This window comes from Hemiscyllium ocellatum, chromosome 49 (genome assembly GCF_020745735.1).
Source record: "Hemiscyllium ocellatum isolate sHemOce1 chromosome 49, sHemOce1.pat.X.cur, whole genome shotgun sequence".
Taxonomy (NCBI): domain Eukaryota; kingdom Metazoa; phylum Chordata; class Chondrichthyes; order Orectolobiformes; family Hemiscylliidae; genus Hemiscyllium; species Hemiscyllium ocellatum.
In genome coordinates, this window is record NC_083449.1 from 4857810 (window position 1) to 4876994 (window position 19185).

Sequence of the window (19185 nt, forward strand, 5' to 3'; positions counted from 1 at the left end):
ATTACCATGGCCCCCTTGTGGCAACCTCCCACCCCTCCCCAGCAGACACAGCAGCAAGGGCTGTAGAGATTACCCGGTCCCCAGCTGCAGTCTGACAATAGAGGCTATCAGCTGGAACCGGATTTTTATGTCCCAGGCTGGCAAAACCAAAAGGGCTCAGAAAGCTGAATTAATTGCATTAACTAGGGCATGTGAGCTAGCCTCCGGACTTACAGCTAATATATATACTGACTCTAGATATGCCTTCGGGGTTGCCCATGATTTTGGGACACTATGGGAAAATTGAGGTTTTCTCACCTCGTCGGGGACTCCTATCGTACAAAGGGAGGAAGTCATTAATTTGTTACAGGCCATTCAAGTCCTCGCGAATTGGCTATTATTAAATGTTCCGCGCACTCTGCCGGAACAGATCCGGTTTCTATGGGAAATAAACAGGCAGACGAAGTTGCTAAACAGGCTACGGAGCTCCCTGGCTCCTTAATGATGGTTCAGAGGAAATCTATTAGGGCCTCAGTTCCTGACAAGCAGCCTCCCTCCACCGCTGATATTGTTGCTTTACAGGGGGACGCCCCTGACAATGTACTTCATGAATGGACTGATCTGGGATGTTTCAAGGACGTTGACGGTCTTTGGAAAACCCCAGCAGGCCAGGTGTGTATGACTGATGTTTTAGCCGTCTGGGTGGTTGATGTTGTCCATCATTTAACACACTGTGGGGCTAGACAAACTGCAGACGTAGTCTGGGAATCTTGGTGGCATCCCAGTGTTCTGCAATTGGCTAGAGCACAAACTAAAAAATGCTTGACATGCATGCAGCATAATCCCGGCAAGGGGGTCCCCTGTGACCAGGGTAGAACCCCGCTGCCTGAAGGCCCCTTCGATACATTGCAAATGGATTTCATTGAGCTACCCAGAATGGCCAAGTGTAAATATGTTTTAGTTATTGTAGATGTTTTTAGTAAATGGATTGAGGCTTATCCTGCAGCCGATAACAAGGCTGACACTGTTGTTAAGACTTTACTCAAGGAGATTATTCCTAGATTTGGTGTGCCGCGGACACTCAGTTCCGATAACGGCCCTCATTTTGTGGCCCTTGTTAGTCAAGAACTTTGTAAAGTTCTTAATATCAAGCAGCAGTTCCACTGTGCTTACCACCCTCAGAGCGCGGGAGTGGTGGAACGTGCTAATCAGACCTTGAAATCTAAATTGGCCAAACTGTCAGCTGACAATGGTCTCTCGTGGCTCCAAAATTTGCCCATTGCCTTGTTTCAACTCCGGGTGTCCCCGGCAGGAGCCCACCGTCTCTCCCCGGCCGAGATTTTGTATGGGCGGCCCCTCCGCACTCCCTTTAGCTCTGACTTCTCTGATTCTCCTGTTGACATACATCAGATGTCAGATGGGATGATCTCCTATGTTTTATCTTTAACTGATGCCTTACGCATGAACCATGCGATGGTTAAAGCTGCCAGGCCTTTGCGGTCGGATTTGCCGTTGCCCCCAAACATCCGACCTGGCACCTTTGTATTGATCAAAAACTTTGCCAGAAAGCACGGCCTGGAACCCCGGTGGGAGGGCCCTTTTCAAGTCCTCCTTACCACCCCTACTGCTGTTAAGGTTGAGGGTCGTAAAGCCTAGATCAGCCTACACCATTGCAAGCTTATTGGGGAGGAATGAGAATAAGGGGCAGCTACTGCTGTATGTATTTTCTCTTCCCTTGACATAGGTGCCACTAAGGAAGGAAGACTGAAGAAAAGTGAAACGATGAAACCTATCCTCTTTCTCTTTGGCCTCTGCCTAACAGGAACACGGACATCAATGCAGACCAGTAACACCACCAGCGGTGCACTCCCTACTCTCCAAGGGCCTACAAGCAACTCTAGTGCAGCCACCGCGGAGACGTGGATAAAAACAGGCACCCCCGCGATGACTTCACACTCTACAGATGTTACTACTAAAATGACTAATGGTTTTGTGAGTATGGCACCACGTATTGCTTCTGATGGCCCCAATGGTACAGTAATGGTCCCGAGGGATCTCGTGAGTACTATGAGTGACAATATGACTATTAGCACCCCCCCAATGAGTTTATCACTGTCCAGAGTGATAGGTACCCAGTCTAATAATATAAGTGAGTCCAGTCAGACCCTAGCTACCCCTTGCAACCTCATCAGGGATTGGTGGGTATGGAGACAGGAGAATAGCATAACGCTGAATAACCCAGGCCCCATGAGAATAGTTCAGGTCAGAGTGAATGCCACGTGTGATCGTCATGGCCCAGGTAACAGTGGGTGTAACCAGACAATTTGTCCCTTGGTTGGTTTTCCTGATTACTCTAAGGCCACTTCTAATTATAGCAGCATAGTTGTCCAAAATATTGCCTGGTCACAGGATTGCGTACAGCATTTGCAAAACCTAACAGGACTTCAACAGTGGTGCCCTGGATATAATATTATAACTCTGGATGCTAGGACAGAATGTCCCAGTAATATAACAATTCATAATACTGGCATCTGCCAGGAAGTAATGTATGTATGCCTACGAGGAAATGGCACCAAGTCCGAGGATACCTATACGTACTTAAATGATACACGCACGTGCTGCCATGCCTTTGTGAATAATACTGCAGCGGACCCTAGAGACTATTTGTTCAACTTTCCCAGTTACTTAAAATTAAAAAATCTCGTCTGCACACTGCACCGTTTTCTTAAGACCCACCGAAAGAAAAGAAGCAATTTACCGGAAGCAACGAGTCTTACCGGCAACACCTTTACTGGCTTCCTTGAAAAAGTAAAAACTCATCTTGACAATCAGACTGATGAAGGAAAGAATACCAAAGTAGTATGTGTCCCAGGCCCACACTCGGTAGGGTCTGGATTCCTCATGATGGCGGTCCCTACTGGTCAGGATGAATTATGCAGTCTTACCTACAGGCGTACCCAACAAACCCAAAAAAATTATTCCCTATAGAGACATTTCTGACCAATACCCGATCCAGTATGGTTACCTCAGGCGTTGCTATGACACCTGGCAAGTGGTACCAAAAGGTTTTGTAGTAGCAGTGGTGCCAGAATTTAAATGGTGCATTCATAGTGATACAGGAAAACATGCCATGGGAGACTTAGAAGACAGTAGATGCCAGGTAATAATATCTCATGATCAAACCAGGTCAGACCCCTTTGGGGGCCTCCCGGAGGACGATTGGGACCTTTGTGTTAATGAAAAGACTCGTCCCGACGCCCCTACAAGCCGCATGGGTGCTGTCCTCTTCCACGCTAAACACTGTATTACGCCTGCACTTAACGGGACATTTTGGTTATGCAATCACACAGCCTATGAATACCTACCTATTAACTTTAAGGGCACCTGTGCGCTGATATATCACCTCCCAGCATTCCGGTTATTGAATTCAACCCCAGAGGTTAACAGCGAATGGAAGAAGTGGCATGATCTTAATTCAAATTACAAACCTCATGCTCGAGGCAGGAGAGATCTGTTCCACCAACAGACATTTTGGAGCAGATTCTTTGGCGCCCTTCTGCCCAATTATGGGGTCATGCAAGCTCTGGACCAGATTCGTGATCTCAGTCACGAGCTTGAGGAAATGGCTAAGGCCACTGCTGATGCCCTGGATCATTTGGAACACGAGCAGACTGCCCTGCGAATGATGACCTTACAGAATAGGATGGCTTTAGATTATCTCTTAGCAAGCCAAGGGGGAGCATGTGCAGTTATTGGCCCAGAGTGTTGTACCTATATTGAGGATGAGAGCTCGGCTGTATACAATGACACTTCACTAATTAACGATGTTGCCACTAAAGCATATGATCTGGACCATACAGACTTAAAGGAGGCCTGTGCCTGGTGGAACCTACTGTGTCAGCTGTTGGGATGGCTAAAGTCTATTGGGCTGGACATTCTCTCCATTCTGGCCATCATTCTTGGCATTTGTATTAGTATTCGAATCGCTTGGGCCCTTATTAAGAGAAGTTGTCAAACTTGTCCCGCACGACACCGATGTAAAAAGGAGACAAGCCCTATATGGACACAGGAGAACAGATTGACACTTACACTTTTGACTGATGGCAATTTAGATGTAGAAACAGAAAAAGAGTTTGCTCGACTTCAACGTATTAATATCTGAAGGTTATCATGAAATGATAAAAAGGGAGGAATGATAAGTTGGAAATAGATATAGTGACCATATAGAAAATGGAGCTTAGAATGTTAACTAAAATGGCTGAAGCACATTGGCTATATTGCCCAGCATCCTGAGCGAACAAATTGCTAATACAGCAACTTGCACAGGCTGGGTAAACATGTCCAATCCCACAGATCTGAGAATGACATAGTACCAGCATTAGGTCAAAGGGCAGCCATCAGAAGAGTACTGAAGCCTTACGGTCTAGTTGTAACACACTAATGAGGTTTGAATGTTTACATTTAAAGAGCATCTCTGAGATTTGACTGTTGCTTTGAAGGGTTAGAAAAATAATGGGAGTTAATGTCAGACTTTAAAGATAGTGTTAAGATCTTAACCAGATGGGTGCTGGTGTCTGTGTGTTAGATTTAAAGCATGTTTTGATGTGTAAGCTTACAATTAAGTATACTTTGATTAATATACTTTGTGATAGCTTAATGACACGGGACTCTGTATTGCGTGAGAAGTTATGTATAAATGTAACAACTTTCCCTATCTATGGTGAGAGAATCCACTCTCTAGTAACCAGTGTGGTCTGAGTGGCTTTTCTCTCCCAAGCCTTGTTAGTATATTCATATACTAAAAGTCTTGAATAAAAACAGTACTGTTGAAGTGTATTAATTAAGTGGTGGTTCTCTGTTCTTGGACAGGCGTTCACAGAAAGCCAGGTAGCGTGGCTGAGCTTTCACAAAAGGTTTGTGTTAAGTATGGATGGCCAAATCATCCAACCATTGCCTATCGATGTTCAATGGTGTTACCATCACTGTCCCCACCCCGCTGCACTATCAACATCCTGAGGGTTACCATCACTGTCCTGATCCCCACTATCAACATCCTACGGGTTACCGTCACAGTCCCCAACCCCACTATCAACATCCCAAGGTTTAATGTCACTGTCCCCACCTCCATCTCAATATCAACATCCTGTGGGTTACCATCACTGTCCCCAACCATACACTACTATGAACATCTTTGGTGTTACCATCAGCCTCCCCCAGCTCATATTGTCTAAGCTTCTACCTTTCTCTGATGGATTGCTTAACAAGTAATTGTAGACTCAAAGGTCTACAGCACAGATCTTCAGCCGACTGAATCCAAACCTGTCAAAAGCAACCAACTCTCTATTTTCTAATACAACATTCCCAGTCATCAGGTCATACAGCATGGAAATAGACCCATTGGCCCAACGGGTCCATGCTGACCAGGCCTCACTGACAAAACTAGTCCCATTTGTTTGCCTATGGCCCATATCCGTCTAAACCTTTCCTGTCTGTGTATCTTTCCAAATCTCTTTTAGAGGTTATTACTGTACCCACTTCTACCACTTCCTCCGGCAACTCATTCCAAACATGCACCACCATCTGTGTGAAGAAGTACCCCCTCTGGTCGCTTTTAAATCTTTCCCCTCTCACCTTATACAAATGCCCTCTAGTTTTGGACTCCCCTGTCCTGCAGAAAAAAAACCTTGGCTATTCACCACATTCAAGCCCCTACTTCTGCAAGAAAATACAAGTGAAACTGCAAGGACCACTTAATCTGACTCTAGCATTGGCATCGCAAGTGCACATTTAAATCCTTCCTCGATGGGCGGCGTGGTGGCACAGTGGTTAGCACTGCTGTCTCACAGCGCCTGAGACCCGGGTTCAATTACCGACTCAGGCAACTGACTGTGTGGAGTTTGCACATTCTCCCCGTGTCTGCGTGGGTTTCCTCCGGGTGCTCCGGTTTCCTCCCACAGTCCAAAGATGTGCAGGCTAGGTGAATTGGCCATGCTAAATTGCCCGTAGTGTTAGGTAAAGGGGTAAATGTAGGGGAATGGGTCTGGGTGGGTTGCGCTTCGGCGGGTCAGTGTGGACTTGTTGGGCCGAAGGGCCTGTTTCCACACTGTAAGTAATCTAATCTAATCTAAATTTGATGAGGATTTCTGCCTCTCTCACCCTTCCAGGCAGTGAGTTCCAGATTCCCCAGCACCCTCTGGGTGAAAATGTTTGCCGCCACATCCTTCTCTAAACCTCCTGCCCTTTACTTTCAATGTATGCCCCTCCCCAGTCATTGATCCCTCCATCAAAGGGGGAAAAGTTTATTTCTCTTTACCCTATCTATCTACACCCCTCTTCATTTGATACATCTCAATCATGCCACCACTCTCAATCTCCTCTGCTCTCAGGAAAACAACTACAGTCTGTCCAATCTCTCTCTCCATCACTGAAACTCTCCAGTCCCCAAGGAAACATCTTGGTAAACTTCCCTCTGCATGCTCCCCCAGTGCTATCACATTCCTCTGATAATGTCGATTTATACACAGATGCTTAAAAACTCACCAGTCACTGAAATGGCGATAAATTTGCTGTTCAGGAGAGACCCTGCCAGCTGGTTAGAAACAGCACTGTGCTAATTGCCCTCTTGACATTTGCTGATGTTGATGATTGTGTGTAAGGTTCTGCAATGGTTGGAGTATTCCCAGCAAATCTCGTCACCATCCTTGTAGAAAATATATTGAATTGGGGTCGAACCGAGTGGTTTAACGAGATGCTGTCTCCCTCCACTACCTCATTTCCAGTGTGGGCACTCAGCTCTAGGACTGACACAGGGATGCCTGTGATTAAACCAAACTGTTAGGCACTTTTCTAAGGCAGGAACTGTCGTTGTGTTCAGCAGCAAACAGTACTCCGACTGTAGTCAGAGAGAGACAGAGGGTCATAGAGAGGCAGGGAGAAACAGAAAGAAATAAGTACAGAGGGACATAGAGTTAAAAAGAAACATAGTGATAGAGAGTCGGAGAGAAACACAAAATCACAGAGTCATCGAGATTCATCAACATAGAGAGTTAAAGCAAGTCACGGATAGTCACTTACAGAGAGAGAGAGAGACCTCACGGTTTGTACAAAGTGCCTCACTGGGAGGGAGAATCTCTCCTGTCCCCCTCCACGCCCCAATAACCACCATCCTGACCCTCGGGGACGGGACATGTTGACACAGTCCGCTCTCCCTCGGCGCTTTTCCTTCCCGCGTGGCCCCGGCGCCATTTTAGCTTCAGGCCCCGCCCCCTCAGGCCCCGCGCGAGATGGCGGTTAACGGCCGCCTCGTGCCCCAAGTGACCGTTAGCAGCTGCTTCAGGGGAAAGACTCTTTAAAGGGACAACCCTTTCAGGAGAGAGAAACAACAGGGCCGGCTCCGGGACTCGCCAAACTCAATCATAATCACAAATACACACACAGACAGAGAGGTGGGAGTGAACAAGAAATTGTGCGGCGGCACATCAAGACCAAAGGCCACTCTCCCGAAGGACGGCTGTCCCGGACTCGAAACGTTGACCCCGCTTTCTCTCTGTCTGTCTCTGGACAGATGCTGCCAGGCCTGAAGCACAAACAAGGTCCTCGGGGGTGAGTCCGAGTTCAGGATCCTATTAAGGTTCGGTTGGCAGATGGATGACAGTGTGGGAGGGTATGTAATGGGATTAGAAGAATAGAGACAGAGACTGTTTCCTAAATGGGGAAAGGTTCCGGAAATCTGAAGCACGAAGGGACTTGGGAGTCCGAGTTCAGGATTCTCTTCAGGTTAACAGGCAGGTTCAGTTGGCCGTTAGGAAGGCAAATGTAATAAAGAACAAAGAAAATTTATAGACCAGGAACCGGCCCTTTGAACCTCCAGGCCTGAGCGGATCCAAATCCACTGTCAAAACTTGTTGCCCAATTCCTAAGCATCTGTATCCCTCTGCCCCCCACCTACTCATGCATCTGTCCAGAGGCATCTTAAATGAAGCTACCTGCCTGCCTCTACTACCTTTGCTGGCAATGCGTTTTAGGCACTTACCACCCTCTGTGTTGAGTAATTGTCCCGTATATACCCCTGAAACTTTTCACCTCTCTCCTTGAACGTGGGAAGATGTTTATTTGTATCTACCCTGTCTATACCCTTCATGATTTTGTAGACCTCAATCAGGTCCTGCCTCAATCTCCTACTTTCTAATGAAAACAATCCTAACCGACTCAGCTTCTCTTCATAGCTAGCACCTTCCATACCAGGCAACATCCTCGTAAACTTTCTCTGCACCCTATCCAAAGCGTCCACATCCTTTTGGTAATGTGGCGACCAGAACTGGACACAGTATTCTAAATGCGGCCGAACCAATGTCTTGTAGAATTTTAACATGACTTTCCAGCTCTTACACTTAATATTCCATCCGATGAAGGCAAGCGTACCATATGCCTTCTTGACCACTCTACCCACCTGTGCAGCAACCTTCAGGGTACAATGAACCTGAACTCCCAGATCTCTCTGCTCATCAACTTTTCCCAAGGCTCTTCCATTTACTGTATAATTCGCTCTCAAATTAGACTTACCAAAGTGCACCACCTCACATTTGCCTGGATTGAACTCCATCTGCCACTTTTCCACCCAACTCTCCAGTCTATCTTTGACAGTCCCCTATGCTTTCTGCTACTCCACCAATGTGTATGTTATCTGCAAACTTGCTGATCATACCAACAGTGGCTCCGGCACTGATCCCTGTGGAATACCACTGATCACCTTTCTCCTTTTCAAGAAACTCCCTTCCAGTACTACTCTGTCTCCTGTTGCTCAACCAGTTCTTTATCCACCTGGCTAGAACACCCTGCACACCACGTGACTTCACTTTCCCCATTATTTTACCATGGGGAACCATATCAAACGCCTTACTAAAGTCCATGTGTATGACAGCCCTTCCTTCATCTCACAATTTGGTCACTTCCTCAAAGAACTTTATTAAGTTGGTAAGGCACGATCTCCCCGGCACAAAATCATGTTGCTTTTCACTGCTCAGCCCATTCTTTTCCAAATATAAATAGATTTTATCATTTAGTACGTTCTTCAGCAACTTTCCCACCACTGACATCAGGCTCACTGGTCTGTAGTTACCTGGAATTTCCCTACTAAAATCTGATAATGGCCCCCATTTCTCTGTAGAGCTAAACAAGGAACTATGAAAGAGCTTGAAAATGAATCAAAAATTCCATTGTGCCAACCAGCTGGAATTGTAGAAAGAGCCAATGGCACCCTAAAAGGTCAGCTAAGCAAATTGGTAGAAGAAGCAGGCCTTAATTGGCTGCAAGTACTCCCAATCACCCTTTTTTTTAGATTAGACTTACAGTGTGGAAACAGGCCCTTCAGCCCAACAAGTCCACACCGACCCGCCGAAGCGCAACCCACCCATAACACTACGGGCAATTTAGCATGGCCAATTCACCTGGCCCGCACATCTTTGGACTGTGGGACGAAACCGGAGCACCCGGAGGAAACCCACGCAGACACGGGGAGAACGTGCAAACTCCACACAGTCACTCGCCTGAGTCGGGAATTGAACCCGGATCTCAGGCGCTGTGAGACAGCAGTGCTAACCACTGTGCCACTGTGCCACCGTGCCGCCCACTATGAGATCTTTACACAGAAAAAGGCAGGATTCTCGGCAGCTGAACTAATATATGGAAAGCCCCTGAGGACTCCCTGGTCTGCACCATTAACTGCCCAACACATTGTTGATGTGCTTTCATGGCAGAATAGTTGCACAGGTACCTGAATAAGCTAATCAAGGCATTGCAGTCTTATTATCAACAGGTCAAATAAGCCTTTTGGAAACAAGGGAAGGAAGAAAGAGCTCCAATGTTTAAAGACATTAACCCTGGTGACTACATACTATTTAAAGACTTTAACTGTGGAAAATTGGGACCCCCTGGAAAAGTCCTTATCAAGTTCTTCTGACAACTGAAACTGCAGTAAAGGTAGAAGGATGCTCAACATGAGTCTACAAAGGACATTGCAAGCTTGCAACCCCTTTACAGTTCTAGTGTTACTCCTGATACAGGCATCTGATGAAAGCCCAACCTAAGTACATGTGCCCAAATGTAACCAACTCATCTGTGATATCTCAGACCAGCTAAACCTCCATTGTGACTGTATGTTTGATACCTGTACTAATACCATTGGATGTTATGAATGCAGCTGCCCAGCTGAAACTCATTTAAACTACTCCCATTGCGTATCCAAACATCACTCTCTACCTTATTGTTATCCTTGCAACACTCCTCTGCCAGTCATCATTTTGGAATATAACCTGGTGTTGTGTGATTTTTAACTTTGCCCAGCCCAGTCCAACACGGGCTCTTCCACATAATTTCTAGTGAACACAGCTCCTGGGGCTGCGAGTAAACTTTACATTGCTTCACTGGCAATGGACTACCTGCACTCCTGAAAAAAATTACAATTTCTGATGATACTAACTACTCATTCATTGTTTCTTCTGATACATGACAGCAGAAACTTAGTGCTGGAGGCTGAAAGAAATGAGCAGCCTTGAAACTAAAGCCTGTTAGATTGCATAGATTTCAAGGTCCGAGTACGATGGCAAATTCAAGTAATCTTTATTGCGATCCAGCTTTGTTACTGCTTCAGATCTTCCAAGCAAAAAGGTGTACAAAGTATAGCTTTTTTTTAAAAGCTGCTCCAGGTCAAAGCGCACACACTACCCACCCATCGTCTCAGATGGTGAGCAGGCTGTCCCCAGTGTGGTCCTGCTCGTTCATCCGCAGGCCGAAGGAATCAATTAATCCCTTCCAGCACTCGGGCAGGTGAATGGCTTCTCTCCCGTGTGGACCCAATAGTGCTGTTGTGAATGAATGCCTTCCTGCATTCGGGATAAATGAATGGTCGCTCCCCGGTGTGGACCTGCTGGTGCGACTGCAGGTTACCTAACCGACTGAATCCCTTTCCGCACTCTGAGCAGGTGAAAGGCTTCTCTTGTGTGTGGATCCGCTGGTGAGTCAGCAGTGTAGATGACTCTGTAAACCCTCTCCTGCAGACGGGGCACGTGAACGGCTTTTCTCCCGTGTGAACTCGCTAGTGCCTCTGCAGATGTCCCATCTGACTGAATCTCTTCCCACACACTAAGCAGATGGAAGGCTCAAATTTTAACGTTAATCTCTCTCTCTTTGAAGTTTTAATATTGTATTGCGGATTCTGTTCTATTACCCTGATGCATTTTGTATGATATTATCTGCCTGTAAAGTACACAAAACAATACTTTCCATTGTATCTCAGTGCATGTGACAATAATAAATCAGATCAAATCAAATGGATAACTACACTCAGAGAGCAGAATCTGAGATAACTACAGTCACTGTAGATAACTACAGTCACACAAACTGACAGGAAAAGATGAATAAATACACTCAAACACTGTCGTTACAGAACCTGACAGGGAAAGATTGATAATTAAACTTTCACATTCGCAAAGCAGAAACTGATAGCAACAGTTGAAAACTCAGCTCACACATTCACATCATAGAAACTGGAAGAATTGACAATTACACAAATATATTCACCATGCAGAAACTGACAGCTACAGATTGACAACTATATTTATGTATTCACAGAGCTGAATCTTAAAGATACAGATTGACAGTTACACTCACTTTGACAAAGAAGAAAATGACAGGTAGAGAATGATAACTGTACTCTCACATTCACATCACTGAAACTGACAGCTACAGTTTGATTAATACACCCACATTCACAGAGCAGAAGCTGATGGGTACTGATCAATAACTGTATTCGCATATTGACAGGGAAGAAACTGACAAGGACAGATTGGCATCTACACTGTCATATTGACATAGTAGAAACAGATTGACAATGACACGCTGGGGTCAAATAGCAAAACCTGACAGATACTGTTTGATAATTGCTCTCCCATATTGATATAGCTTAAACTTACAGGTAGAGATCAATATCTACATTCTCACAGAATAACTGATGGATACAAATTGATGACTGTATTTAATATTCATACAGCAGAAACTGACAGGTAGAGACTAATATCGAAATTCAGATTCTCACAGCTGAAACTGACCGGTTCAGGTTGATAACTACACTCTCAGACACACAGCAGAAACTGTTTGGCACAGATTGGTAAGCAAACAAACACATTCGCAGGGCAGAAACTGACAGGTATATATTGATAACTAAACTCACATATCCACATCAGAGAAACACATAGGGACTGATCCTGTTTATTTAAAATGTATGAAATGTATTTATCAACCAGTCCCTGACAGTTTCCTCTATGTGGATATACAAGTTCAGTTATCAATCTGCACCTGTAGGCTTATGCTTAGGCTTAGGCTTATGCGAATGTATGAGTGTAGTTATCAGTCTGTCCCTATTTGTCTCTGTGGTGTAAATATATTTACCAGAGAGTGACAGGGACAGATTGATAATTGCATTAACTCGCATATTTGTACAGATTATGCTGATTGATAATTAGAGTTTGATAATTGCACTCAGATATTCACAGAGCAGCATTTAACAGGTACATCTTGATAATTGTCCTCACACATTCCCTGAGCAGGAACAGACAGTTATGGACAGGTAAGGAAACGTTTATATCCAGACACGCACTTGCATTAGATTATCCCATTTGTAGAGGTGTTGGTTAGTATCTGGTTCTCAGTGAATTGGTACAGATTTTTTTGATAGAGTCACCAAAGAGCAGTTCAGGCCAAAAATAGAATCAGCTCTGTGGTCCTGTTGGAATTGCTGTCTTGAAGGAAACAAGCCTAATGATTATTAAATTATTTCATTGACTTAATGTTGATTTACAGACGAAGTCTCTTCTGTCTTCCTCCAGACAATTACTTGAAGGACCAAGACAGTGTAATATGCCCTCGATACAAAGCCAAGTGTGATCAGTTCCTTCTAACAAACAGCAGGTATGTTACCACAGTCAGACTGAAGAACATCCTTTCCATAGTTACAGATTGAATGAGACACACTTTGTCTCAATTTCCAGAAAGAAATTTTCAAATCAAGAATCAACTACCTCGGAGGAATTACAATTTCTCTCTCTCTCTCTCTCTCTCTCTCTCCACTCTTTACGTACATCAACCCATTTGCAATAATTGTTATAATTCACAGCCATAGAGTTATAGAGATGTAGAGCGCAGAAACAGACCATTCAGTCTGATCCATCTATGCCAGCCAGATATTCAAAACTAATCACATCCCATTAGCCAACACTAGTGCCGTTTGCCAGTACGTGGCCTATATCCCTCTAAATCGTTCCTATTCATATTCCATCCACATGCCTTTTAAATGTTGGAATTGTTCCAGCCTCCACCACTTCTTCAAGCAACTCATTCCACACACACACACACCACCTTCTGCATGAAAAGATTGCACCTTAGGTCCCTTTTAAAACTTTTCCCTCTCACCTGAAACTTATGCCCTCTAGTTCTGGACTCCCCCACCCCAGGGAAAATATCTGGTCTATTTAGCCTATCCATGACCCTCCTGATTTTATAAAGGTCAGAATTTTATAACGGTTATAAAATTCTATAAGGTCACCCCTCAACCTCTAACACTCCAGAGAAAACAGCCCCAGCCTGTTCAGCCTGTCCCTTTTGCTCAAACACTCCAACCCTGGAAACAATCTTGTAAATCTTTTCTGAACGTTTCATGTTTCACAACATCCTTCCAATAGAAAGGAGACTAGAATTGCAAAAAATAATCTAAAAGCGGCCAAACCAATTACCTGTACAGCTGCAACGTGACATCCGAACTCCGATACTCTATGCTCGGACCAATAAAGAACAGCATACTAAATGTCGTCTTCATTATCCTATCAACCAGCAGCTCCACTTTCAAGGAAATATGCACCTGTACTCCATGGTCTCTTTGTTTATGAATACTCCCCAGGACCTTGCCATTAAGTATATAACTCCTGCCTTGATTTGCCTTTCCAAAATGCAGCACCTCACATTTATCTGAATTAAACTCCTTCTGCCACTGCTCAGCCCATTGGCCCATTGCTGCCCCCCCCCCCCCCCAAGGGTCCTGAAAACACGATCTGAGACATCATGAACCCTGGCACCTGGGAGGCAACACACCAACTTGCCTCCACTGCATGAATGAAAATCAAAGTCCTTCTGCATCCCTCCTCCCCTCCTTAGAGCTATACAAGTGTCCCAATGCTGGTGAGTACCATTACAATACAGCGCAGGATAATTAATAACTACCTTTACTTCAACAGTCTTCAAATAATTGTATTACTGTGCATTGAAAACAAATACTAATTATGACCTCGATCAGGTGGATCAATGGGCCAAGAAGTGACGGATGTAGTTTCGTTTAGATGCATGGGAGGATTTTAATTTTCGTAAGACAAACCGTGGCAACAATTATACTCTTAATGGTGGGGCCTTGGTGAGTGTTGCTGAACAAAGAGACCACATAGTGCAGGTGCATATTTCCTTGAATGTAGAGTCTCAGATTGATAGGGTGGTGAAGAATGCCTTTGGCGTGCTTGCCTTCATTGGTCAGAACATTGAGTGTAGGAGTTGGGATGTTATCTGGTGGCTGTGCAGGACACTAGTGAGGCCACTTTCAGGAGATTGTGTACAATTCTCATCATCCTTCTACAGGAAGGATGTTGTTAAACTTGAGATGGTGCAGAAAAGATTTACAAGGATGTTATAGAGTCATACAACAGAGACACAGGCCCTTTAGCCCACTATGTCCATGATGTCCAACAAACACCAAACTGAATTCATCCCATTTACCTGCACTTGGCCCACAGCCGACTATACCCTGGCTTCTTAAGGGCATATCCAGATGCTGCTGTAATGCTGTGAGAGTATTCCATCACACACTCAGGCAGCATATTACGAACTTTACCCACCATCTAGGTCAAAGTATTTATCTCAAATGTCCTCTAAAATGCTTTCCCCGCACCTTGAACTTTTATTCTCTGTTCTTAGATATTCTGCCAAGGGGAGAAAGATTCACGCAATCTATTCTGTCTGCATCATTCACGATTTGGTGTATCTCAGTCAGATCCTCCCTCAACCTCTTCTGCACCAAGGAAACCAAACCCAGCTTATATGGTCTCCCCGTTGACAGAGACTTTTCAACCCACTATATCCTCTCCAGCCAATCTCATCCTTATACTTGTGTGGCAGTCAGAACTGCACATGGTATTTGATCTGTTTTATAAAGTTGTAATAAGACTTCCTTGCTCTTATATTCAACAGCTCTGGTACTGAAGGAAAGTATTTTGTATGCATTCTTCAGCAGCTTCTCTGCAATCTATAAACTTGCACACCAAGGTCCCTTTGTTCCTCAGTACTCCTCGGGACCAATCCTTCATTGTGTAATTCTTTCCCTTATTAGACCTTCCAAAATGCACATTTATCAGGATTAAATTCCATCTGTCATTGCTCTGCCCAATGTAGTCATACTGTAACCCTTTCACTGTCAACAACACGGTGTTACAAAACAAAGAACAAAACAGCACAGAAACAGATCCTTTGCACTCCAAGGCTGCACTGAAACATTTAACACTTCCACACAAAAAAAACATCTACAGGCTTACTAATTATACATTCTACATTCACAGTGTAAAAAGTGAGGTCTGCAGATGCTGGAGATCAGAGCTGAAAATGTGTTGCTGGTTAAAGCACAGCAGGTTAGGCAGCATCCAAGGAACAGGAAATTCGACGTTTCGGGCCACAGCCCTTCATCAGGAATGGAAGAGAGCTTCTTCAAGGAAGGCATCTTTGCAAGAGGATTCGCAGTAGGTTAAAATCTTCGAGTAAAAAGTGAGGTCTGCAGATGCTGGAGATCAGCGCTGAAAATGTGTTGCTGGTTAAAGCACAGCAGGTTAGGCAGCATCCAAGGAACAGGAAATTCAACGTTTCGGGCCAGAGCCCTTCATCCAATTGTTAATATGTACTTAATAAACAGCAAGGGTCCCAGCACTGATCCCTGTGGTACACCACTGGTCACAGGCTTCCAGTCACAAACACAACCCTCCAACATTATAGTTTGCATCCTATCTGCAAACTCATTTGCTCTAGTTTGCTTGAGACTCCAAGAGCCGAGTTTGGACCAGTCTTTTATATGGGGCTTTGCCAAAGGCTGTAGGGGTGGCCTGTACCTGGCCAGAATAGAGTGGCCCATGTCTGTTAACACAAACTGGCTGATAAATTGGAAGGTAGAATTAAACATTGACATGAAACGGTACACATTTAAATAGATACCCAGAGATTATTGGATACAGAATGAAGAAACTCTCATACTGGTCTTGTTATAAACATGTGAACAATAAATTCAAAGTATACAATCAGACCAGAGACTGACTAATCCAGAAAATAACATACAATCATAAACTGTACCATAGAATGAAAGTTGTGGAAATTATCCAAACTGTTTTACAGTGTCAGAGATTGACAACAGTATAAAAAGTCTCGCTTTCATTTACAGTACATAGAATTTCTCCAGTGCAGATAGAGGTCACAGAAAAGAACCAAAATCAACCTGCAACAACTTGCCAAAGCACATCCCACGCAAATATAGGCCCTACCTGACCCCCATAACCACACCTTTACCGTAGTTAACCCATCTAGGCTGCACGTTGATGAATTTTTCCAGGGCAATTTACCGTGGCTAATCCAGCTAAGCTGCACATGTTTGGACTGTGGAAGGAAACTAGAGCACCAAGCCAAACCTGTTATGAAGATGTGAGTGTACTGTACCTTTCAGAAAGTTATCAGCCAGAACTACTGGACAGCACCAAGTGTTCTGAAAAAAAAGGTAACATTTGGTCAAAAAACTCAAGTAGCTGTTTGCCTGGAGATAAAAACCAATTTGAATTCAGCCAATCAGTTTAAATTATCCTGAAAATACCAAATTCCAAACCAGTTCATACTGAGTGTATTGACATTCTTAAAAGCCAATGACACAATCCGATGCTCTGGAGGTATAAGACTTGGGAAAATTGAACAGTTGAGAGGAGAATTGCCAAGCCCCCAGCATGTAAAAAGACTGCCTGAAAAATAACTCTCTTTAAAGTACCTTTAATCGATCAGTAACTAGCATAGCACAATGCCCAAGAAGAACAAAAGACGACCGGAATACAGAAAATAACCGAAAGCTGCCTGGTTTTGAGATAAGAAGTTTTGTTTTGTAAATCTTTATCAGGAGTTCTATTGGACTAGTATTATAGAAGGTAGGTTAGAGGAAGAGCTTGCAAATAGTTGTTAGTTATCACTCTGTTATACTTTAATAAATAAAGCTGTTAATCTTTACTTTAAATAGTTCTTGGCCTATCACATTTTCACAGATTATTGCGTGGGATAAACTTTTTTCTGTATTGCTGGTTTTCAATTAGCAAAGGGGTTTACCCTGTGCCGTAACAAAACCAATGCAGACATGTCTGTGTGAAGTTTGCACAATGAGCCAAGGCTGGAATTGAAACTACCCTGACATGGATGGCAATAGATGAAATCTTATTCATGTTGAGCAAAGAGACTTGAAGTAAAAAGAGCTCCTGCAGTTTCTGGAAAGTGTCATCTTAAATAGAGCCAAATATTATAAGTATACTCACTTATTCACAGAGTACACACTGAAAGGTACAGATACTTTCAAATGCACTCATCTATTCATTTAGTTGAAACTATCAGGTACAGATTGAAAACTGCACTCAAGCATTCACATTGGAGAAACTGACAGGTATAAGATTGAAAACAAAGTTCTTATATTCATCAAAAAAAAACTGACAGGTACATTTTGATAACACATTCTCAAAGCTGAGTACACACAGGCAGATAAAAAATGCCGCTGACTTCTCATTTTTCTGGTTGTCTTCTGCTTTGAGATATTTAAACTGACACAAGTCTGAAAGAAATTAATAACTGTAGTGTATATACCCTGCAATTGCATGACAGAAATGAGAGGCATAATTTACCTTTCACTTTATCGCTAACTTACTGTGTGTCCTCACAGTTCACATACTGACAGATTCAATTACAAGTCACTGTGACATAACAGGGATGGAGTTAAAAAAAAACATTCATTTCATCTGAAAGTTAGAAATGTTGAAATATTTGCTGTCTCACATGCCAGTGTATTGACAGAAACTGAGTGAAAACAAGATTAGAAACAACAGACTGGCAGTTACAGAATGAAATACAGAGTCGGTTGCAAAACAATGAATTGTTAGGAGACAATGCAACTATCCAATGGTGAGAAACTGACATAAACAGTGTAACATCACTGATAACATTGTTATTGCCTATTTCTGCAATGTACAAGATATTGTCTCTTACTAAATGCTGCAGTTATGAATACAAACTTACTGTCAATGCGCAGAAGCTGATATTCAAAAGATATGGGTGTGGAGGGGAGGGAGTCCTACCTGAGACTGTCCAAAGTCTCAAAATTGTAGATACTAAATGAGACACATTCTTATGACTGACACCTACAGAGTGAAAACAACAGGTTACACTTCAGAAGGTTTGAGTTATAGTCAAGTAACGTACTGACATGTAAAGACTGTGAAATAGAGTAAACAAAAATGCTTTACCTCCCAGAAATGGATCGGCACAGATTGGAGGAACATTTCCAAGTGGCAGACAAATGGTGTAAATGGGGGAAGCGACTTCATAAACAGTTCAAGTTGCTAAAAGCCCTGGTAGAAGTGCCCAGTTTACACTCATACGCATTGATGTATTTTCACTTTTTTTTCATTGCGCGGATTTAATCCAATTTTTCAGAATACAAACAGCAATGCACTTTCTGCTGTCGGTGAGAACCTTACAAAGTGAACCGACAGAACACCAAAACAGCTGCCGGACTGAAATGTGGTGATTTTTGCTGAATCTGATCGAGACCGATAAGGGACGACAACTTTAAAATACACAGTGTTCGTCATTGATATTGAGCCGAAAGAATGTTGTGTGCTGCTTTATCAGCATGACGGGGTGCGATTGAAATGTGAAGTGAAAAAAACAGGTTGCAGATGGCAGTGTTTGGCCCGTTTTGTTTCAGCCTCTTTTCAAGTTTAAAAAAAAACAACGTACTCTCAAGATCATAAATGGACAGTACAGGTGGGCAAATGAGGGAGAGTAAGACCGTGTGAAGTACACATTTATAAACTAAAAGTAAATTAACATGAG

General features: G+C 43.6%; 1 protein-coding gene across 1 annotated transcript in view; it reads right to left on the reverse strand.

The window, feature by feature from the left end:
• Positions 1-19185, reverse strand: part of LOC132837100 (histone H4) — a 1051674-nt gene that overhangs the window by 524829 nt on the left and 507660 nt on the right. Inside the window, exon 3 of the mRNA XM_060856791.1 lies at positions 5511-5526. Coding sequence (XP_060712774.1) covers positions 5511-5526 — 16 coding nt within the window. The remainder of the gene's footprint in view (positions 1-5510; positions 5527-19185) is intronic.